This window comes from Cheilinus undulatus, linkage group 13, assembly GCF_018320785.1.
Source record: "Cheilinus undulatus linkage group 13, ASM1832078v1, whole genome shotgun sequence".
NCBI classification, from domain to species: Eukaryota; Metazoa; Chordata; class Actinopteri; order Labriformes; family Labridae; genus Cheilinus; species Cheilinus undulatus.
This window is the reverse complement of record NC_054877.1, coordinates 17,076,336-17,101,983: the sequence shown is the minus strand read 5'-3', so window position 1 is coordinate 17,101,983 and position 25,648 is coordinate 17,076,336. Positions and strand designations below refer to the sequence as shown.

Below are 25,648 nucleotides of genomic sequence, written 5' to 3'. Positions count from 1 at the left end.
TTTTGTTATTCCAGCACACAAACATAGAAAGGTGAACTGTCATCAAAAATTAAAGCCAGTGTGCAAAATCAGAAATTGGCCTCAAAACACATGATAAATATTGGAAAAAAGTAGCTGTTTTTTGGCACAGCCAATTTAGGGGGGGTCAATGATGCACTGGAGCTTCTTATCATAATCCAGTCCCTTCAGCAATTTAATGAAAATGCTGTAGCCCTCTAGCATCTTCAGTTCTCCTGCTGGATTGTAGGCTACTTCAAGTTTTAACATTTAAGTCTGCAGTTTAGCTAGCTCTGTCCTTGGATGCCAGACAGCTCATTCTGTTTACTGCAGTTCCCTGAGGACAGGGAGGTCAGTGTCCTCAGGTTCTGAATCTGATTTTAGCTCTGGTGGATCAAACATGCAGAGCTGGCCAGCTTTAACAGAGCAGATGGATGAACTCTTCATTGTCAGGTCGGAACAGCTTTTAACAGCTTAGTGGGCGTAGTTTTGGCACATTCAGTGAGAGCACAGATCACTGCTTAATTTTCATGATTTCTTTATTTTTATTCTTTTTTATATTTTTTTTTCCCCTCATTGAACTAGTAATGAGCCAATTACAGGGCAGCATACAGCAGAAACAAACAAGCAGCCAGGGAGGTCTGGCTAAACTGTATATTCACTACAGGACAAAAGTTTGGAATGGAAAGATCAAATTTGTACAGAAAATGTTTCATTGATATACTTTGCAACAAAATAATGAAAAAAGATTATTATATAAAGATTTTTGTCTAGGTAACCCTGGCAGAGCTTGGAAGAATGCTTAGGGTCATTATCTTGCTGCAAAGCAAAGTTCTGACCCACAAATCCAGATGGAACTGCATGATGCCGGAGGGTGGAGTAATACTGTTCTTTTTCATGATACCTTTACTTCAATCAAATATCCTACTCTATTGCCTGAAAAAACATCCCCATACCATGGCGCTGCCACCTCCATGCTTTATTGTGGGTGTCACGCATGGTGCTTTAAGACGTTCACCAGTTTGTCTGCAGACATAGACTCTGCAATTTGAACCAAATAGTTTAAATTTTCAGTCATCAGAGGTCCAAATTTTGTGTGCTTTTGCAAATTCATATCTCCTTTCCTTTGTGTGCAAACTCTCAAAAGCCAAAAAGCTAAAGTGATTAAAGCAAACTGTGATTTGTTTTTTACTTTTGCACTGAAGTCGTGTTTCTTACAAATCTTCTCAACCCTGAAACAAACCCCTTCTTTTCTTTTGTTAACATTTATTCAGCAATGGTCAAGACATCCTAAAATTTTTAAAGACAGAGAGATTCTTAATTTTTATAATTGAAGCGGGACATTTGTAACTGTGGCTGGTGGCTGGTTCAGTCATTAAAACCCACCCCTGTAACATTAATACCCCACACACTTGGCATTTCCAGTGAGAAAGGCCAGCACGGTTAAAGGCCACCCACCTTTACAGCCTCCTTCTCAAAATTACTTACTGCTTTGAATTAGAGACTCTGGTCAATAAAATGGCACCTAATCAGGCATTTATACTTAGCAGAAAATCAATATTTTGTTTTCAAAATGGGGGCAGGTTGGGAACCACTGATTTAATCCATACTCAAACCAAATGTAGATTTAAATTTTAAAGTTGCTATAACTTGATTTAATCTTCCAAACTGTCCAGGACTTGAAACAAATGCATCCATACTAACATGACAGAACCTACTCTCTTTATTTTGTCTCTTATCCAGACATGTGAAGTGTTAAAATAATCAAGGACATCCATCAGATATGTGAAGGGTGCTCACTGCTGCTCTTTGGCAACAGTATATCTATCCCTCAATCTTCCTCTTCTACTCTGAGTATGTGTCACGCAGGGTTAGCTGCACTGAAGTGAACATGTGTCGCATGCCGCTGTGAAGGAAATGGGACCTTTTGAATTTACGATGAGGAAACCAGCCTCTTGTTCTGCTTTTTTTCTGTGTGAATGGATGCTGAGGTCAAAAAGTCATGCTGCTTCTTGTCATCTTGTCAGCTTGAAAAAAAGGGGGACAGACTGTCAAAGCATCACCTTTGACTCTGATGATAATGTTACACCCAGAGAAAAAAGAAACTGCTTTTTGCACCATTTTCATCAAATTCATTTTGATTTATTTCTTTATATTCTTGACTTTACTTTCTTAAATACAAAGACTGCATTACAGATACAGGTCTAACTTAATAGTATTTGCTGCTAGGTTACCTGAAATGAGAGATAAAAGCACAGCTCAGGGGAGGTCAGATTCATTACTTGCAGAAAGAGGAGTGAAGTAATAAAATTAATAGGATAAGAGCAAAGAGGGATAATCCAAGAAATATATGGCTGTTTATCTTTTGAGTAAGAGCAGATTTCTCGGCCTTCAAGTCCTCAAAGTTTCATTTATTGGATAACAACTCTTGGTACGTGCATGTCTGCTAGTGTCTCCATACTGCTGAGGATTTGACAAGCCTCTCGCCCTTGCACACCCGTGTAGACTCTGAGTTGGGGGGGGTGTTATCATCCTGCATGTCTCCCTGCTGTGCTCAGCTCGCAGTTTCCTTTCAGAGAGTGGAGAGGTCAGAGCGTGAATGCAAAAACTTCTGCTCTGTACATGCTGTACATTCACACTGTAATCTATTCCACATGAGTTGGCTGACTGAATGTGAGCTATAGGATAATTATCACATCAGTCAGCAAATCGATGTGCACCAGGACTGGCCCAGTGTGCTATAACAACAAAAACAATAATGTGCAAAAAGAATGGTAGAAAAACATAATAAAATTACCTCTATAAAAATGAAATGATGCAGTGGAAGTAAAGTTCAATGTCATAATCTCCCATTCCAGATGAATGAAACTGTCGTTTGATGTGTATCTCTGACAGGGACAGGGCATGTTTAAAAAACACAGGATGTAAACATGGTGGCATTACATAGAATGCTACTTTACATTTGCCGGCCATAAACTGTATAACAACAACATGGATGACATTACATCTTCTCATAAGAGAAACCTAAGTTTGTATAGCTCTGGTGCAGTTCAGATCATGAGCAAGTATGTTAACAGATGGCTGACACTATAAAATCAAAATACATGTCAAATAAATGTTTTCTCTGAGACACCTTGATCCTTATGAAATCTCATGAAACCTTATTTTTTGGCTGATCAGTAAAGTTCTAAGAACCTTTTCAGTGCAATACAATAGTGTGTAACGCCAGGATTGACAGCAGTGATCACAAATGCTACTCCTTTATCACTATTTAAACCACATTAGCTAGGTATGAGGGGAATGAAGCAACAACTAACAAAACACTTAAAATGTTAAAAATCTATTATATCATATCATCTGTAATATTATATCATATCAAATCATATCATAATCATCTATCATACATCATAAAACTGTCCTATCATATCTTACCATATCTAATCATAATATGTATCAAATAATATTGTATCAGATTGTATATCATATACCACATCATACCATATAATCATATATCATATCTATCATATATCATATATATCAAATCATATCAACCATATGGTATTATATCTTATCAACATCATACTATATGATGTCATTTATCATATAATATATGATATAAATATCATATCAAACAGTATCTGTCAAGTCACATCATGTCATGTCATGTCATCATACCATATCATAACTTTGTATCTATTGTTTCTCCTCACATTGTCTTGTACCACACTACATTACACCGAATCGCATCGCATCGCTCTGTACCATAACGTGCCATATCATATCACCTGTTATTAGATTGTATTGTATTATGCCATGACGTGTCATGTTGCATTGTGTGGTATCTCATGGTGTCTCATGTTTTGCTTCATATCATATTGTACCATATGATATTGGATTGTAATGTATCATATTACACTACGCTATCATATAGTATTTCATCATATAGTATTGTATCACAGCTTACTGCATAATGTAGCATTGCATCATAGTACACCATATTGTATTGTGTTGTATTGCATTAGTCTTCATCATTTTGAATTCTATCATATTGCATCATCTGGTATGACATTATAATACTACACTTTTTTCTATCATATTGCTTTGTATTGTATTGCATTATTTTGTATTAAACTGCATTGCATATCACAATGTGTTGCGTCATATGATATCATCTCACATGGCATCATATCATATGGCATCTATCATTCTGTGTTTTATCATATTAGATCATATAGTATTGTATTGTGTCATGTTTTGTGTCTTATTATGTCTTGTTGTGTCATGTCATTATCTCATCCTATTGTACCACATCATATAGTATCAAATCGCTTATTGTATTGTACAGTATTTTATCACATTATGTTGTTACTGACAAGCCAGGTTAAAAAAGAAATACAGTGTTTATTTAATTTATATTTGAAGGATTTATTTGACTTAAGTAGATAAACATACCAAGTGTTGATACGATGTGATTTATAGACACAGTTTTGAAAAAGATATACTTATGCCTTTTAGTCTGCTGTGGTTAAAAAAAAATGGTACACTGTAATTACTTGAAATATGTTTTTACAAGCAGCTGTGGTGGATATGCTTTAATTGACAATTTTTCATGGCTAATTACAATGCTATGTGTAAAAAACTCCTCTGTTTTGCCCAAATACAAGGTAGGAAAATGTCTTCTGTATCTATGATGTTCACTCCCTTGGCATTTGGGTAAAAATAGGACTCAAATGCAGCTCTTTGTCTGGAGATATAAATAACATCTAGATGCTGGTGCTCTGAAGAAGCCCAGAGTGGATTGTTATTGTGTTCAGGCCTTTAGAGATTATGGGATGAACAAACTGAAATCAACCATGCTGAAATGAGAGCAAGTCAAGTATATAATCAATATAAACACCGGTCTGTTAAGCAGAGTTCAGTGGTACTTGAAACTTCAAAGGCTTTCACTGTCACAGTTACCTAAAATAAAGGAAAAACAGCAAGAGCAGCAGAAAAATGTGTCTGAAAATAATCTCCTGAATTTGAACCCCTACAAAATGCCAAAACACTTAAAAGTATGTCACTCTCAGACAGGGTTTACACTTCTGAAAAGATATCATGGAGGCGTTTGTTTATTTTTTGCACCATATCATAGGTCAAAAGTAGAAATAAGGCCACAGGAGACGTGCTCATACATATTTGATCAATCATTGCAGTCTTACGCTAATGTCATGTTGTTCTTAAGCAAACTCCAGGCCTGATTGAACTACTTGGGTGGATAAAACTTAGTTTCTGCAGCAGCCCACTGCATTTGCACTCCTGCTTCTACACAATATCAGCCCCATTCACAAGAAAGCAAAGAAGACTGCTGCTTTCCTTCATGCAAGGCTGGATCTCACAAATGATCCTTGTGTTCCATGACTAATACAGGAATTTTCCTTTTAATTCAAAGCCTTGCCTCTTGAGGCTGCAATGACGCCTCACTGATCCTATGGGTGTAACGCTAACATATGACCGTGCATTCTGCAGATTTCATCAACTGCGCTTCAACGACTGTTGTGAAGAGGGTGACTGCTCATGTCCTCCTTGGGTTGAGAGTTTGCATTCGAAATATTTGTTTGATAAGGATATTTCCAGATAAGACACTTCAATGATGACCTTGGTCTCTTACAGAAGTGCTGAAAGTCTTCCATTCTAGACATTCAAAAACTGTGGGAAAACCAAATGTCTCTCTCTGTAGCTCAAGCAGTTGAATACAAAATTGCCCTGAGCACTAAACTCTTCCTTGAATCAGACAAAAGAGTGAGTCAGACAAATCTGCGTGTGCCACGTCTTGACTACTGAGGAGAGACTGTATTCATCCTGGCAGGCTGCCATTTAATGCTTCCTCTAATGAAAACATGAGTGAGAGTGACTATCCATCAGTCAGCAAAGACTGATGGATGGGTGGTGCTATAAAACACAAGAAGATTGGAAGAATAGCTGAGTACCCAATTTTCGTATGGTGTCACAGAGTTGACCATGTTGTCAGTCCTTTCTCATAACTTTAAATGACAGCAGCTTCAGTGAGATGAGGAAGAATGTCGGTTGTGCAAATCTATGGCCCACTGTGCTCACTATGTATAAGGTCTGATTTAAGCAATTAAGTACACACTAGATCACAAATTTAAACTATTTAACTAATTTTGTGTCAGTGTTTGGTTGTACTACAGAGATGTAAAATTTAACTTACTGTAAGTTTCTGAATATTGGTGCAGATATGACATGCAGGGATTTCTCTCATTTTCAGTGGTCTCGGAGTGGAACAACTGCTGGAACGTTAACTGCCATTCATCGACATACAGTGATAAAAGATAAACAAAATAAAAAAAGAGACATGATAACATTTATAGGCCTATGATTTATACTCTACACTCAGGGTTAAGAAAATAGTGATATCAAAAAACTCAGTGGTATCAAGTAATGTGTCATCGAGATGTTTGAGGGACAGGGGGGAAATAATAAAAGGGCACCTGCTGTATGCTCTAGGGCATCAGTGCACAAGATTGGTCAAATTTTCCCACTTGAGGACACTAGAGAGGGCACTTTGTGTAATTTTACCCACCAAGATCACTCAGAAGTGCTCTATGTCAAATTTGGACCTCAAAAAAAGGCCCCAAAAAGGCCATTTTGTCAAATTTGGACCTCAAAGAAGGCTAAAAGAGCACATTTACAAATTTGAGCCGGTAAAACAACTCTAAAGAGGGATTTTTTTTCATATGTGGGCCACCAAGCAGGCTCCAAAGAGGGTATTTTGTCAAGTTTTGCCCACTTAAATGTATCCAAAGGGGGCATTTTGTCTAATTTCAACAACTATAAATGCTTAAAAGAGGATATTTTTCTCAATTTTGGGCCAGTAAGAAGACCCCAAAGAGGGATTTTTTTCAAATTGCAGTTGACTTAAAAAGAATCCAGAGAGGGCACTTTGTCAAATTCGGGCCATTAAAGACCCTGTAAAGTGAAAATGAATCTGTATTTACATTTGTTGTATGATAGGTCACTGTGTTATGAACCCCCAAATCAAATTCAGTCAACTTAAACATTTATAAGTTTAGAAAATTAAGCTTCAAAATCATGAAAAATGAAGCAGTAAAATCTGCTCGAGGATGGTGTGGGTGTGTCTGTTGTAACAGCTGAAGCCACACCTACTCAGGGGAAATATGATCCTCTCAGGTGTAAAAAATTTAACAATCTGAATGTTGACCTTATGAGCAGAATGCAGCTGCCTGGCTCTGTGCCAGAGGAGAGACAAAGTCCGTTTTCTGGCTCCAATCTCTGTTATGATGCTTTAAATGATCCATGGACCACTGTGGCTGATAGATTTGGCAAATTTACCTCACAATGAACAAAAAAACAGCATTTAATTGACTGTTTTCTTTCAATAAAGCCAGTAACATCAGCTAACGATAGACTGTACTAAGATGAACTGCTCTGTGATTTTATATTGTAGTGTTAAAGGGGCGGGGTCATTCCCCACTGTGGGCTCGTGACATCATGAGCCCACATATCTGCCCCGCCCACATTGAACCAAGCCAGGAAAGAGGTGAAAAACTTTGTCTCTAAATCCAGAATTCAGTTGAATGTAGATCTCAGTGTTTTTATCTAAATGCAAAATTGAAAGGATCCAAAGGGTGCACTTTGTTCAATTTCAACAACTAAGAAGGCTTCAAAGGGGGGATTTTGTCAAATCTGGGCCAGTAAGAAGAGTCCAAAGAGGGATTTTTTTTCTTTTAATTTTGGCCCACTGAAAAGAATCCAAAGACAGCATCCTGTCAAATTGGGGCCACTAGGAGGTCTTCAAAAAGGGTATATTGTCAAATTTGGGCCAGTAATAGGACTCCAAAGAGGGTATTTTGTCAAGTTTTGCCCACTTAAATGATCCAAAGGGGGGATTTTGTCTCATTTCAACAACTATGAAGGCTTCAAAGGGGGGCTTTTGTCATATTTGGGCCAGTAAGAAGACTCCAACGAGGGATTAAAAAAAAAAAGTTGGCCCATTGAAAAGAATCCAAAGAGGATCCTCTGTCAAATTTGGACACCTAAAAAGACTCCAAAAAGGGTATTTTGCCAAATTTAGACAATAAAGAAGAGCCAGAAGAAGGTATTTTGTCAAATTTGGGCCACAGAGAAGACTCTAAAGAGGGCTCTTCATCAAATTTTGACCATAACAAGCATCCAAAAAAGGCACTTTGTCAATTTTGGGCCTGCAATGAGACTCCATAGATGGTATTTGTCAAATTGCCAAATTAAAAGAACCCATAGGGTGCACTTTGTTCAATTTTGCCAAATTGTGGCCACTAGGATGACTCTTAAAAGGCCTGGACCTTCTGCACCTGCTTATCCCCCTACATTTCATTGTCTTCTTCTGTTGACAGCCATTGCTATCAGCTTCCAGTACTAAGCCCCAACTGTAGCTAACGCCTCTTTTTCTTCAAATGATGCTGATTGGTCAGGTTTGTTTTCAGACCTGGCACAATCGTATCAAATTGGAGCTTTGCCTGATGACAGACATGGCATATGGCCAATCCAATCCTGCTTTACAAGGTTAGAACACATGAGATAAGACACTTTGGTATGGTGTTTCTAGAATACAACAGAGACATGACCAGCATGACATTTTTGTTTAGTTCTTGTGATACAGTCTTTTCTTTTCATTCTACAAAATGTACAATAAATGGATGTGAGCATCTGTATTAGTACTGAAACACCCCAAAATAGAGAAGTTTAGAAAATAACTAAAAGAATGAAAGGTATATGGTGTGTGCTACATCATTTGCTGAGTGTGTAATTTCTTTGGGTACAGATTTAGATTTCCTTATCATAACTATCCTGGTATCTATGAATGATCCCAGGCATCTCAAATGTGTTGGCTGAAAAAATAAATGAAAGAACTTTGCTCGGTGATTTCAGGAATACAGACTTATGAACATCTATTTCAAATCAGATGATTGGATAACCATCTGGAAAAACATCAGGGCCTCAGACAGGGAAGTTTGAAAACACCATATTTTTCTACAAATCAAATGAGAACTGATAAACTTTTATTGTTGTACATTTTGGTACCCTTTGTGGTAAATAAGTTTTATATGTCCAGTAGTGGAAACATTTAGGCATGTTTGAAAAAAGTTGATGCTTAACCGTTTATGACCTCCCATAGAAGGCAAAAACAAAGATAAAACGAAATTGTGCTCAATTTGCAAAAATAATGCAGAAAATAAACTATTTACAGCAGTGCAATCAAATGTCTAAGTGTGCCAGATACTTTAGAGCATATTTATGTCTGCAGAAGACCATGTAGAAACAATAACAAATGGAACTCGTGACCTGCAGAAAACAACACCATAGGCTGATGCAGACAAACGTCATCATATGTCATCACATACACGTAAAGCAGGAAGTGCTGTGAAAGGAAAGGCAGCAGTGCAGATTATATTATAGTATATTGTTTTTGATGTGTGCACTTTTTACAACATTTCTGCAAAAAAGGAAGTATATTTCTGGAAGGAAACAGTACTCTAGGACACATTGAATTTCAAGGTTAAAGGTTCACTTTATTATCCCTGTGAAGGGCAATTTGTTTCGCAGCCAGCAGTCAAGACATACATTCAGATCAATCAGAAAGAGCAGCATTGACAACACAATAAATAGAAGCACAAGAGACTGTGTGCAATACAACAATAAAACACAATAAAAATCAAGAAATAACACAGGCTTCGGCTAACTATTCAGAAAGCCGATGGCAAAGGGCTACAGAAGGCATGTAATGACAAGTAAGCCCACCTGAGGGAAACACTGGGTCGGGAGGAGGATTGGCACAACCATGGTCGTGCTCTGGATGTCCATGCAGAACCAGGGTTAAATGTTGATCAAATGAAGTCCACACATTTAGGGTGGAGTCAGGGATGGATGCGGCAAGTAAGCACAGCCTAGGGTAGTGTCCTGGCAGGAAGTAGGGTTGCAATGAGCCCCTGGTTGTGCAGTGGATGTCCCAAAAGCCCCCAAACTGCCGGTAGTCTTTGGGCATATTACCGGAGGCTGAAAAGGCCCTGCCATAACAGATTCTGTTGAGCTTGACCTTGGCTGCCGAGTGACACACATGTGTCTAAATGTGTTGAACTTGACTCTAGCTACCCTCTCAAGACCCTAGCGGCCTACATGTCTAAAACGTATGCACATGACTATATGCTTATCATGTCCTTGATATGGTTTGGTAAATTTTTCTGACAAGTATTCTGCTTTTTCTTAACAATTAAATGTTTTACTCACTGTAAATCTTGGCCATGGAAATGAGTAAAGGGCTGTTTCTTCAGGCTCTAAATCATTTTGTCTGACATCAACCCTGTTGTAGGCATTTGAAATGGTATGCAAATGGGTTTGTTACCAATAATCATATCTGCTCATAAACATCATAAAGTGACATCCATATCAATGTCAGTCTTTTTCATAGCAGATTAAAATGCTTCATGTGGGCTTTCATCTTATGGTTTTCTTTGTGATAATTAAAGTTTTGAATCAAGTTACTCATGATTAACCTTGGGTTATGAACTGTTTTCAGTGTTAACAATGTTTTGAAATCAACACAGAGTAAGTACCAGGGTAAATAGACTCATGACTTATTATGGGGAGCTGTGAAATTGACAACGTTTTGCCCCTAACACACATAAAAGCTTGATTTGACCCTGAATGGATCTGTTTTTCCATGTATACGGGCCTGCCTGAAGGATTGGCTGGACCACTGAAAAACCCTCCCCAGTTGTGGTTTATTGATAATATCATATCTTTGAATATTTATTGTGTATTAATTCCCCTTTTAACCCGTTTCAACACTCAGTCTGCCACTTTCCACTTTAAACCTACTTTTGCAATATTTTGCCAATTTTTGCCATTTTTGTACACTCCTACCACATTTGGAATGCTTTACTCATTTTTACCATGTTATTTAATCACTTTCCCCCCATCTGTCCATTTTTGCCACCCTTTGCCACTTACAGTCTATTTTTGCTGCTTTTTCCCATTCTTTGCCCTCTTGGCCATTTTAAACCAATTTTAACTGCGTGACCAATTTTAACACATTTTTAACTCATTTGTGCCACTTTTGGCCTTTTTGAAATAACAGCTTTTTAACCCATATTGGCAACATTTCACCTATTTTTGCTACACTTGCCACTTTAACCTTTTTTTTTTTTTTTTTTGCTGCTTTTTACAACTTTTTGGCCATTTTTTTCTTGTTATTGCCACTTTTTGACCATTTAAACTCATTTATGGAATCTGACAAATTTGTCTCATTTTTGTTTCTTTTTTGCCACTTTGATTCCGTTGTTTTACTTCCCAACTATTTCCCCTACTTTATTGCTTATCTTAATCCATCTTAGCCTGCTTTTTGCTCAGATTTCCAGGATGAACCCATTTGTGCAACTTTTTTGGTTGCCATTTGTAACCACTTTTAAACCATGTTTGATGCTTTTAGCCCCATTTTTGCCACTCATTGCCAACTTTAGTCCATTCTTCTGCATTTTTCCTTCTATTTATGCTACTTTTTGCCCATTTTAGCCAATTTTCCTTTATTTTTGCCACTGACACACACATACCTATTTCCACCTCTTTTACCCATATTTGTAACATTTAACCTATTTTTGTCTCTGGTTGCAACTTAAAATGAAATTTTCTGCACTTTGCAACTTCTTTGTTGTGTTTTTGCCCTTATAACCCCTCTTTACCTCATTTTGCCTATTTTTGCGACTGTTAGTACACATTTCCACTTCTTTTTGGTACTTTAAACCAACTTTTACAATTTTGGGGGCCTTTTTTTGCTTATTATGCCTCTTTTTTGGCCCTCTTAACCCATTTCTTGCCTCTTTTTGTTTAAAGTTCCAAGGTGAACCCATTTGTGAAACTTCTTGCCATTTAAAAAAAAAAAAACTTTAAACCATTTTTGCAACATTTGTCCTTTTGTGCCACTACTCGCTACTTGCCACCTTTCAGCTGTTTAACCCCCCCACCCCTTTTATTTCCTTTTTCACAACCCCTGAATTCTTTTATATCAAAGTAGTAGTAGTCTCAGTTTCTCCTACTTTATCTTCTATCATCCTGATGTTTGTGCACATAATGGCTTTGCTATGAAGTGGTTTATTACAATGTGCCTATCCACACTGTTAACAATACCAATCAAAAGGTAATTGTGTTTTGGGAAAAGGAGTTTAAATGTTAAAAAGGGTCTATTACAGCATAAAAATATAAATCAGATTTTTGTTGCTTTGATATGAGTGGACATTTATCAGGTTTGAAATAAAATATGGTTATCACAGCTTAACTTTACAATGGACCATGACTTTGCTGACCCCCATTTGGCTGGGCCCCAGAAACCTCTCCCTTTATCTCTCCATATGGGTGGTTTTGATTGTAAAGTGTATTCATTCTTTATTTCTGTTTTCATATTATAATTTCAAAGGTTTTATTCATCTCATTCATCAGTAGTGATTATCCAGGAAAGAAAAATCTATAAATATCTTTACAAACCAGATATTTTATCTATATTTGACCCCTTTTTAATGAGAAAAAAAAAACGCTTAGCAACTGCTATAACAACAAATCTTTTATTTACTTAAAAAAGTGAGAGACAATTCAAGAGTGAACATATAATACATTACTCATCAGAAAAATAAGAGATACAGGCACAAAGAGAATACAAAACATGGCTCATCATGGAATACTGATATGAGGACAAAATTTCAACCGGCTGCTCCAAAAAAATCTCCCAACCTCCTCTCTTTCGTGTCACTGGGGGAAATTTTGTGTGTGGGAGTCAAACATGGGAGTGTGTTAGAAAGAGATGCTAACTGGCCCACTAGAACATTCCTCATTGGCATTTCAAAAAAGCACAAACACTCAACTATATTTAAGAGCCTCTTTTCTTTTTACAGGAGTATAAACAGGTTCAGTAGGACTAAGTATTTGGGGTTGTTTGGGGACTATTTTGACGACATCTCTACAGTTGTAGTGTCGTTGCCTCCGTTGACATCATAGTCGCCGACAGGGCCGCTAACCAGGACCTTAACACGCTCGGGGAAGTCGTCAAATTTGGGAGACAGCAGGAAGTCGTATATGAGGGCTGCTGCTACACCGCCGCACATTGGCCCCACCCAGTAAACCTGCAATGGATAACTCAGTCAGTCTATGCCCATTGTTATTAAAAGGTCTACTCTAGTCAATATTTGAGGCAGTCTGATTTAAAAACAATAGGAATGCTATAGCTGATTAACTCATTAGTCATCTGCCTGTTGTGCTTATTGAATTATTCAAGCTCCATGTGTTGTATGCATGCAGAAAAATGTGAGCTGCTGTGTCTCTTTGCTTACCCAGTGGTTTGTGAAATCGTTCAGGATCAAAGCCGGACCAAAGGAGCGAGCAGGGTTGATGCCGCAGCCTGTGTAGCTGATCTGAAATAAGCAAAAAAAAAAGAGGATATCTTCAGCTACATGGTCTGCTGGTTTAACAGAAACAGGCAGGGATAAGAAGAAACATGTTATAATAGCAAAAAAGCATGACATTTGACCACTCTAAGAGCTCTAACATAATATATCTGTGGCATGTTTGCACTGCTCTAATGGGCCATGCATAATCTGAGATAAGCATTACACAGTACTGGGTATAGTTCTGACTCACCGCTGCTAAGTGTCCAAGGCAGACCGAGAGGCCAATGGCCAAGGGTGCTGAGCCGGTGACATCACGCCGCCTTTTATCAGTGACTGCAATGACACACAGCACCAACTGGAAGGTTGCCAGGAGCTCGATGCCCACGCCTTGGCTGGGAGTGACACCGTTGAGCTGCGAAAATCCAAAACAACAACAGTTTGTAAGTCTTGTGTCGGTCAGATGGATAGTTTCCCATAACAACCACTTCCCATTCAGCTGCAGCCACCACTGCCTGCTGCTGGCACCCAGTCCTTGAAGGCTGACAGAAATTTGGCAGGGAATCCAAAGTAACACATTGTTTTGTTCATTTTTCTTTTGTACAAAACCTGATCATTGTGATTTGATGTATTTTGAACTGCAGTTTTCCATGTGTGTTGTTAAAGTTTCGCTCTCAGTGGGCATATCTCATTTTGATGCTAACAATATTTTGAATATAATTTAGTTGATGTAAAACCTAGTGGATCAACTAAGAGAAGTGTGGCATTTTTTGTGAGCAGTATTTGTCAAAACAGCTGTAGAAGACTGGCAAAAGTTGACATTGCATGTTTTCTTTGCAGATACTTTCAGCTGTGGCATGCTAAATTAACATGTCATCACTTTTCAATACCCTGCAATGACAAAATGTCTAAAGAACAAAGCAAACAGTGCCAAATTAAGTGTCTACATCCTTTTAAACCCCTCAATCTTGACTTGGGGGTCAAGTTTATACCAGAAAGGCACTTTAAATAGGGAATTTGGCATGACATTGCAATGTTTCTTGGATGTTTTAGATCTCATACTATCACATGTCCTTTCAACAACCATGAAATGAAAAGTTATACTCACAGAATTGAGCCCCAGCGAGCCATTAGTGCTCGGACGTGCTCCATACATAATACCACTGGCCAGAGCAGAACCCAGCATCTGTGCAATGATGTACATGACGGCTTTCAACACGCTGATCTGGCAGCTGGCGAGCATCCCGAGAGTGACCGCAGGGTTCAGGTGGGCTCCGCTGATGTGGCCTAAACTCTGAGCCAGCGTGGCAATAGCCAGTCCGAAGCCCAGAGCCACCTTCACCTCCTGATCCGGGTTTTGGTTGTTCGTGTTCCCGATAGCAGTGGCCAAGCTGAGGAAAATAAAAAGGGTCATGCCAACCAGTTCAGCCAGGACAGCCCTCCAGAAGTCCTTGCTCTTGAACTCTCTCATGTTGGCGGCTGTGTCTGCAGGGGTTTGAGCTGTGGAAAAGTGTGTGTACTCACAAACAACAGCCAGGCTGCATATATAAGGCCTGAGCTGATAATGGTCAGGGGGCGGGCTTTGAAAAAACTGAAAGAGAGGGCCACACTGAATTAATGAGAAATCCAAAAGACTGGTCTCTTGCTTCCCTCCCTCTGCCCCCCTCCTCCTCCACCTCTCTCTGTCCTCCAGCCCCTCTCCCAGTCCCAGTACCTCCCTTTGCACTAAAGACTGGTCTTTGGACTTCTGTTGGTTGCAGACTTGGATTTAGTAATAGCTGTATCTAAAGGAAAAGTTTCCACTCGTGCCAGAACTTAAAGTTTCACAGCAGACCTTGCAAAAAAGTCTTCTTGCTTTAATTTTACACATAACTTGTCCAGAGTTTGCCAGTGATTCATCTGTAAAATGATCAGTCTTGGGACACTTATGTCCTGAAATGTAGAATTAATCACAGCATGACAACTGACAGCACATGACAGAGCTGGAGAGGAGGCAAACAACTCCTAAATACTCATTTAAGGTTTCATCCCTTTACTGCTCAAGCATTTACAAGAAAGACCACCCAAAGAACACCTCACATACCGGCACAGAGAGACAAAGAAAGAGGAGAAATGCAAAGTTTTAGAGAGCATTCTGGCTTTAGTTGTCCTTGTAGCATGCACATCAACAGAGCAGACAGATTTTTGGGAGTATGACAGTATGACACAATAACTCATTAACTAAGATCATGTCTAAACAATAATTACATGCATTTTAGAGCGCAGTCAAACATCAACTTTGGGAAATGAGCTGTCTGCTGCACCTGGCTCTGAACTCAAAAGGAGAGGTGAGCGACACCAAACAACAGCCTTGTCACTGCAACATGTGACGGAGCGATTACTATGGTGGACCTTTATGGCTGTGTTCTTTACATGAACATGTTTTTATTTGATCATTTTCAGGATTATAAGTGTTAGTTTCCACACAAATAGGAGAAATGCAACTTGCAAAACACCCAACGTGACTACCACAGTGCACAGCACGTCCAGTTGTGACTCATTGCAACACAGGATGTCTCTGTGTTTTTCAGCAGCATCAAAGACAAATGAGGGAAAGTGTTCTGTCCTTAAACAAATTTATGACCTTTTAATTATTAACTGTGCTCGCTGGAGCTCTCAGCAGCTCTAAGGGCTCACATTTGGCACATTCTGGTCTCTGAAAGTGACAGAGTGACTCTTATGAAACCTTTACTTTAGGTTGTCACACATTGTCAATTACAGATCCACGCTCCTCAGCGCCGTGTCATCAACTGCATAAATGTGTGTCAGTCAGGTGTGGTTGCTGACAAGATTTTCTAAGGAACATATTATCATCATGCTTTTCTGCTTATGATCATGAAATATTTTGTTTTTAAAAAAGACTGATGGCTGTTGTTCATCTTTCCCAGCTCAATTTAAGCTCATCTAGCATGTGTAGACATTCAGCCTTCATGTTTGGCATCTCTTGATGCTGCCTGTCTTTTGCTGCCTTCTTGATGCACCTGGTAAAGTTCTCTAAAAATAAAGGTCATTATTATGTGACTAAGACCAGAAGAAGGTTTGTAGCACCATTCAATTAATAAGGAGGATTCTGAATCCTGCCAAACCCCCCTTTATACAAAGATAATTCAAGTTTATGCAGCAGACCTTAGGCTTAACTTCATTAGTATAAAACAGTGTTGAAAGATATGGAAGCTGAGTGGCGAGGCAGGAAAAAAGATGGCTAAAAATGTCAGCATACATAAATAACAATAAAAATCGTAAACATTAATATTATCTAACAAATTATTTTGCATTCATTTTTCAATCAAAATGAGAATGAACAAGAATATGAAAACATTTTTTATATTTTTTTTATTATCATCATTTTTTAAAAGAATTTAACCCTTTGAATCCCAGTTTAAGTGCAAAACCCTGCAGTTTGTAATGTAAAATAAATACATAAATAAATAAAATTTGATATACTACATGCAAACTGGATTTCCATGAAAGGGATTCTTACAGCCTTGGTTGATAATGACCAACAACTTAGATTTTCATGCATCCTTTATGATCTGATTTTAAGACTCAGGGTGTAAAAATGGTGATTGTACATAAATAGCAGAAAAAAATATTCCCAACATTTTTATGCATTAATCTTTTTGATCAAGGTCAGACCTGATTGCGGAAATTTAAAATTAATTGATTTTTAGTAATTGAATTCTATACATGCCAGATGATGTGCAAAAAACATGATTATTCATTATTGTCACATATTTTTTATTTACATGCAAACTGGATAACTTTGAAGAGGATTATCACAGCCTAGAATATGTTAATAATAAGAAACAACTTAGATTTTTATGCATTATTTTGACTTTTTCCTACAGTTTTTGCTTTAATTTTTAAAATCAAGACCAGACCTGATCACACGATTTTATTTTTGAATTATTTAAAGTATTTAATTCTAGAAAAAGCCAGTTTAAGCACAAAAAATACTGATTTACTTCAATGTAATAAAAGGATTTTTTTGGGGAGTATACTGCCTGTAAACTTGAATATATATGAATATGTTAATGATGAGCAACAACTTAGATTTATATACATTTTTTTTTTTTAGTTTTGAGATTTTTATTAATCGTTATACAGTATCTACATAGCCAGAAATGGACAGCATATATAAATAGCAATAAAAAAATTCTTAATTTTTTTGACTTACATTTTGAAAATTAAGATCAAACCTGATCCCACATTTTAAATTTGGGATCAGGTTTGGGGGGGGGGGGGGGGGGATTTTGTATACTACATGCAAATTGGATCACTTTGAAGTGTTTTTATGCATCATTGTTATTTTGAATTTGAATACCTAAAAAAAATTGTTATGATAAAGCTCCTTTGGGGAACATGGACAAAAAAATGCAATATTGCCTCATGTCAAATATGCCATGAAAAACTGCAAAAACATGCACCGCAAATTGCAAAGTTTGTTTTTTACTGCAATGGCTGTTTTTCTGTGGTGCATTAGAAATGTACCCTTTAAAACATTTGTTGTTGGCATTGACACAGTTCAAAGTAGCGGTCATGGGCGTATATGGTTTCAGACAAGGCACAAGATAAAAAGATCTTTTTCAGTTCACTTTTTCAGACTGTATTAGCTGATTTTTTTTTTTAAGTTAATATTCCCAGAGAATTCACTGTAAGCATGTTTTTCACTCTCCAGTGACCCCTTAGTGTGATTAAGCACCTTGAAACAATGAATGACAATGACACTAAAGCAGCTAATGATAAGTGTTCAGTACTTAATGAGTCAGTGGGTAATCAAAGAATCAAAGATATTTGTATTTAGATGAACTGATTATATTAAATTAGATATGTTACTGATCCTGAGGAAACTCAAGTTTCTCTTGTTCCATTACACACTGACAGTGAGGGCAGAAACCAACAAAGTACAGGAAACATAAAACAACCCAAGTACTAAAATCACGCATAAGGTAACAGTGCTTTAGCAAAAAAGTACTACAGTATAAAGATTAGAAAAAAAATATACAAAGTATGCAAACAGTGAAATAAATTCAGAAGACCTATACCTATGTACAAGCAATTACGTCCACTTTACCAGTCAGGTTTTGCCATGTTGGTACAGTAATGGGTTGCCATTAGAGTTACTTAACAAATAAATATGTTGCATCACTGGCATACTGTGAAGCTGTTAATTATAACGATACCAACAGAAGATTAAAGGATACATTATGTCTCTTGTCCTCTTTGTAATCACCATCAATGACCTAATCCTTTATTCAGAGTTCTTACTTGCCATGCATTGATAATCAAGTCTGAGCCGTTGTCTCACCTTTCCTTAGGTAACCACTGACACCTTTTAATGCTGTATTGTTAAACCTCACACAACATAATAGATATCTGCATCTTATCATGGCCATTCAGCTCAGCCTCTGCCTCTGTGTTCACCAAACATTACTCTGCTTGAGATCACCATATCAGTCTGAACTGTGAGGTGCTCAGTCCACTTGTGGAGGAATGTAGAGAATGCTTATGAATTATACAAACAGAGAGGGAAGAGTAAAGATACATCTTCTGAGAAACACTGAAAATGTCCAGCCAACGGAACTGAATGATCTAAGTAAAGTCAGTGTCAGAGTCACAGGAAACCTTTTATTACAAGAGTTTGCTTGATGTTTGAGGTCAAAGGTGACACTTAGCTTAAACAGAAGTAGATGTAGTCACGTTGTAATAATCCAGGCATGCATACAGTTTGTTTGGTGAGCCAAAAGACTGGAAAAATTCCTGTCAAAGTACATGCACCTGTTCATTTATGTATATTTCTATGTTCAGTATGTATTATTTTCAATGTCTCACTGCTAACACTATTCATATTTCTTATGTATTTGTTTTTTTGTTTTTGTTTACCTTGTATTACTCCTGTGAGGATGTTTTGGCTGGTGATGATACATATCTCCTGTCCTGTGTCCATAAAAAGTTTTCACCTCCTTGGATGTTTCACCCAGAGATGGGGATTGTTAATTTTTATTATTCCTTATCCATACTCCTTATTGATCCAAGTCCTTATCGATACCACTATCGATACTTTTCTATAGGTTGGTGGAAAAACAAAATGGAGACAAATATTTACACTTGAGTGGTCTTAGCTGAGCAGTGGTTGAGTTCAAAAGCTATGGTTCAGTCTGTAATATCTATGTCATATCCCTCAAATATAAGCACATTCTTCATATTCACAACTGTATTTATTGATATTTCTCATTCAAAACTAATTTTTCCCATTTTTATGTGATATTTGAACGTATCGTAACATATAGTGTACAGTCATCTAATTTACTGAGGTTACCTGAATGCATCATATTTTCCTTTAGCTGTTAAGTTCACTAATTAACTTTAATTCTGTCAATTCCACTGCGGATTTCTACACTGGATTAATACTTTTGACAAACAGGATTTGCTCAAAGTTTTTTCAGCATTTATCTGAACAGCTGAAGAATAAAACTGTTCTGAAGCAGCTTAAGTAAGGGATATGAGAGCCTGTTACTCTCAGCGCAGGTGGATATGATTGTATGCAACTCGTAGCCAGCGTCTTTCTTCCTAAAGCTGACAGTTGAAGATACCACACTCTGGTCTAATGTGATGCACAATATTGATGTGTTTAATGTTTATGCGCCCCTTGTAAGGACTGATTTAGTTTTTACACCAGTTGTATCTTAAAATGACATTATGTCACAGAGCCTGGGAGACTCCATAGCAGTATCGATGAGCCAAAACATTATTGGTTTTCGGGTATTTCAAAAACACAGAACCAGGTTTCGATCCCCATCCCTAGTTTTACCCTTTAATCGATTTTATAAATCATTCATCAAATCAAATCAATCAAACATTTCAACAAAACAATGCAAATTAAATAAAATTATGTAAGTATGTAAGGTAAATTAAGTGGCTGCATAAGTATAAACCCCCTCTGAAGTGACTGACCCTTTTAAACAAAGGTCCAGTTAATTGGTGCCATTTGTCTTTAGTGAAATGGGGATCACCTGATTGCAGTTAATGTGTCTCAAGTGACTGTAATATATAGATTAACATTAAAGAGGTTCTTTTTTTGTTTGGTCAAAACAGCCTAATTGTACTGACCATGACTGATTTATTCCATGGCATGAAAACGTTTTACAGGAAGTGTGTCGAAGTTTCCTACAAAACCAAATTAGACCAGCAGGAAAGAAAGTGAAATTTGGATTTTATTTTAAATGTCAGCTCCCTCTATTACACATTTAAAATAAAGAAAAAAAAATATTGAATGTTGTGTGACAAAACCTACACATGTACAGGACCAGAACAGCAAACTGATATAACAGCTTTGTCCACAGAGCATGCCAAAATCAAACCAAAACTTACATGGGAGCTTTAACACTGATCATTTTAACCAACTATATGTTACTTTTATAACCTTGAATGCTAGTTTCAAAGTTGATGTAATAGTGCAATAGCTTCCAAAGAGGATGTTCAACAAAACAATGTAAATTAAATAAAATTATGTAAGGTAAAATAAGTGGTTTCATAAGTACCCCCCCTTTGAAGTGATTGACCCTTTTTAACAGAGGTTCAGTCAACTGGTGCCATTAGTCTTTAGTGAAATGGGGATCACCTGATAGCAGTTAATGTGTCCCAAGTGATTGTTGTATAGTTGTAGATAAACATTAAAGAGGGTTTTTTGTTGCCCTTTTTTTTTTGTCAAAACAGCCTAATTGTACTGACCATGACTGATTTATTCCAGGCGGTGAATATTTTTTACAGGAAGTGTGTTGAATTTTCCTACAAAATCAAATTAGACCAGCAGGAAAGACAGTGAAAATCTGGATTTTTTTATTTTAAATATCAGCTTCCTCTATTACACATTTAAAACTAGAAAAGCACTCGGAGAGCGCAGACCTCTGCCATTAGCCCTATCTCCCAACAGTGAAGAAACCTTTGAAATTCCTGGATCCAGACGGTGATCCAGATCACTCCCAAAATCTAATCAGTTCTTCCTTATGCCATTTCTGACATTTCCTGAAAATTTCATGAAAATCCGCCCATAACTTTTTGAGTTATGTTGCGAACAAACTAACAACCGAACCCTGCTGATCACATAACCTCTTCGGCAGAGTTAATAAAGAAAAAAAATATTGAATGTTGTGTGAGAAAACCTACACATGTACAGGATCAGAGCAGCAAACTGATATAAGAGCTTTGTCCACAGAGCGTGCCAAAATAAAACCAAAAATTACATGGGAGCTGTAACACCAATCATTTTAACCAACTACATGTTACTTTTACAACCTTGAATCATAGTTTCAAAGTTGATGTAACAGTGCAATAGCTTCCAAAAGGGAGAATGGTGTCTATCCTATTTCCACAGAGCACCCCGGTCACCTGCTTTCAGCATGATGTAACTTTGAGAGGGATCTTGGGGCTCTCAAGCGTTTCCTCTTGCAGACTGTTACCTTGAGAGGCTGCATCTGACGGAACAGAAATACATGCTAAAACTTTCTCAAACTTTTGGGTAGGTTAGGGTAAAAGCCTTTGCGAAACGAGTCTGTTATGTTTGGATCTTTTCAGCTTTTGACTTGGACTGATATGAAAATGTACATAAAATGTGTGGCGGTTTGTGATTGTATGTATGGTCTGGGTAGACTGCAAAAACTGAATTGCCCTTTGGGATAAATAAAGTTGTCTGAATCTGAATCTGAATAAAATAAACCTGTTCTGGGAAAGAAAAATAAAAAAGACATATGAAAGTTTCGGAGTCAGTGTGCAGACACGATTAGCATAACATTAGGCTGAATTTATTTTTTAACGTGCAAGAAATGTGGACAGACTCAGTGTGCAAAGCCTTCAAGGATTAAGGTAAGGGTAGGATACCAAAAGTTAAACGTTAAAAACCTGACCTGCAAAAACCAAATTAATAATTGTTTAATAAAGCTGAGTCTGCTTACAGAAAAAAAGCTTGTCCTCCAACACGTTCTAAGAGAGCAAACGTGCTTAACAAATTTATTAGACGACCCTAACCCTAATCAAAATAAAGTTTATGCCACAGCTGACCTAAATTAACAGCATTGGTAATTACCAAAATCATTTTTCATGTTTCTGCAATAGTTAATACACCAATATGTAGAAGCTCTTTAAACCAAATTACATTTTTAATGCTAAACTATAACAATCATTGTTATCCATGATTTTCAAATTTACTGATTTACAAAAAAACTGAAAAAAGAGTAAAGCACATTAATATTCCTCATTAATATGTCAAATTATAGTTAATTACTTGCATTCCTGAACAGAAAAATTAGTTTTAGAGGTTGAATGTTATTCTTGATTAATTTCTGACTTCTCAGAGAAGCCCAGTGAGCCGGCTCAAATATGGGTGAATTCGGTTTGAAATCCCTCATTCCTGTTCAAAATAGTAAAACATGGAGAGCTGACTGAAAATGAAAGAGTCTGCATTAAAGCACTTCATGATGCTGGATGGTCTCTGAGACAAATATGACAGGTAGGCTAACAAATTTGTTAAGCACTGTATCTTACATACTGTAGCCACATTAGTTGTGTAAGCTATTTAGCTATAGCTGAAGCTAAAGCTAACGAAGCTCATGGACATCTGCGAACGAAGCTACAAAGCCAATGTTAGCTAACATTGCTGCATTGGTTTACATAGTATCATTCCCTCATAGCTAGGGTAGCTATGTCATCTTTAGCAAGAGCTAACATAGCTAAAGCAAGTCACTTTTCGCATATCTACTTGCAAAATTGGTCTTTAGATACCTTACTCTTGGGCCAGACATCTAATCTTTTTCTGTTGTTTTTTTTTTTTTTTTTCCGAAATGTTGCTTGGTCTGTAATGTCTGCTATGTTGCTATTACCTTTCAGACTTTGTTCATAAATGAAGTGAAATTTTAAAAAATCTAAAACTGGAAATACGTTGTACTAGCAAATTACAGTAGTATTGACAGAGATGGCATCTCACAGTAACAGTTTACAAAAGGGAGCTTCTGAGATCTCTGTCTGAGGCTAACTTAGTTAAATAAACTACATAGGTTACATATCTACATAGCTTATGTAGCTAAAGTTAAAGTTAGCATCGTCCCTTGTTAATATAGATAGTATATAGAATATAGATATTGTTAAGCTTTGTAAACTTTAGCTTTGGCAATGTCAGCTATGTAGCTATATTACTGATGCAGCTTACAGAACTACATAAGCTATGTTTGCTACTTAGAACAGTGGTAAAATTGGGTAAATTTAAACGTTTGATCAATACGTCAACAAATTTGTCTCCTCTTCTTGCAATAAATGGCTACTTTTCCCATGATAATGAAGTAATTTCACAAGTTCGCTCGAAAATTGGGAAAAATTGACACATAATGATGGAGAAAGAAAGTATAAAATTTGTCTATTTTATCCCTTGTCTTTTTTATATCTGGTGTTTTGCTCCAATCATGCTCCAAACTACAACATATTCAGTCAATTAAACATGCAGGGTTTGAAATTTTTTGGAAACTTGGGTTGCGATCTGTTGCAAGACAGACTTGTGGGTCCCAAGGCCGGACCAGTTGAGAACCACTGCATCAGGCCTTGTACACACATAGCTGAGTATTTTCTAAAACCAATACCCCCCTTCATTCGTTTTTAAAAATACTTTTGTCCACACTTGATCGTTTACAAAAAAAAACTCGTCCACACGTAACCGGCAAATCCGCCATTAAATGCTGCTCTAAGCATGCCAAACCCATAGGTGGCAGTGTTTTTCAGATGTGAAACCCGTGCCAGCCAATCAGAATGAACTTCTGTCATTCTGTCTCTTCCACCAGAGATTCAAACACGGCGCAAGCTGTGACGTTTGAGAACCAAAAACTCAGTTTCCCGGCGTGCACATGTAACCACGAAACCGTTTTTTTTCCAAAATCTCCACTTTGGCCGGAGTTTTCAGAAAAGATCGTTTTTAGTGACATAAAACTGTGGTTTCGTGTGGATGACAGGCCTAAACATATAAAAATATATGCAGTTTCCAAGATACCCGGTTACATGTGTACAAGACCTTAGAATGTTTCCATGGAGGATGAGCTTTTCTCCTGTAAGACTGTTTACTTGGCTTTATTAATTTTTGTCATTAGTTTTGTATGTCTTATCCCAATCCATTACCTTAAGTCTACCTTAACCTAACTGAAAGTTTAATCCAATTTTATTTTGAAAGTTTTAGCATGTATTTCTTTTCTGGCAGAGGCAGTGCCCCACAGTGATGGTCTGCAAGCGAGCGTGAGAGCCACAGTCTGCAGCCAGACCCCTCTCCAAGTAGAAGCCATTTCTCATCTATGTCAAATAGTGTGAGAGGAAATAGTTCCATTTGTTCAAGTTTTGCTGTCTTTTTTAATAAGATTATGCTGCCACCTTTAATTGATTTTATAAATCAGCTATGGTCCATATAATTGGGCTTTTTTGACAAAAAACACTCTTAAAGGTCAAAGTGAAAACAGATTTCTACAAAGTAATGTCAATTACTAAATAAAAATATGTAAATAAGTGACTGCATAAATATTCACCCTCTCCAAATCAGTATTTAGTAGATTCACCTCTGGCTGCAATCACAGCACTGAGTCTGTGTGGATAGGTTTCATTCAGGTTTGCACATTTGGACACTGCAATTTTACCCCACTTCTTCTCCTCAAGCCCAGTCAGGTTGCATAGGGCTCAGGCGTGAATGGCCCTTTTCAGTTCCAGCCACAAATTCTTTATTGGATTTAGGTCTGGGCTTTGACTCAGCCACTCCAGAACATTCACCTTGTCGACATTAAACAATTTTTGTGTAGCTTTCACTGTGTGCTTCCGGTCATTGTCTTGCTGGAAAACAGATCTTCTCCCCAGCTGTAGTTACTTTCAGACTGAGCAAGGTTGTCCTCCAGGATTTTTCCTAGGTATTTGCCACATTCATTGTATCCTCTACCTTTACAGACATTTTAGGACCATCTTCCGAGAAGCATCCCCACTGCATGATGCTGCCACCACCGTGCTTCACAGTGGGGATTGTGTGTTTGTGGTTATGTGCAGTGTTTGGTGTCTGCCAAAGATTATGTCTTGTCTCATGCCAATGAGGACCAAAGAACTTTCTTCCACTTGACCACAGAGTCTCCCACATGCCTTTTAGTGAGCTCTAGTGCAGATTAAATATGAGTTTT

General features: G+C 37.5%; 1 protein-coding gene across 1 annotated transcript; it reads right to left on the bottom strand.

The window, feature by feature from the left end:
* Nucleotides 1-12,592: 12,592 nt before the first annotated feature.
* LOC121520694 (aquaporin-1-like) lies at nucleotides 12,593-14,956 on the bottom strand. The gene is made up of 4 exons (XM_041804270.1): nucleotides 14,533-14,956; nucleotides 13,678-13,839; nucleotides 13,371-13,451; nucleotides 12,593-13,163 (listed from the first exon to the last, which is right to left on the bottom strand). Exons 1-4 carry the CDS (start codon nucleotides 14,893-14,895, stop codon nucleotides 12,984-12,986), a joined length of 786 nt encoding a protein of 261 aa, XP_041660204.1. The 5' UTR covers nucleotides 14,896-14,956; the 3' UTR covers nucleotides 12,593-12,983.
* Between the last annotated feature and the right edge of the window lie 10,692 nt (nucleotides 14,957-25,648).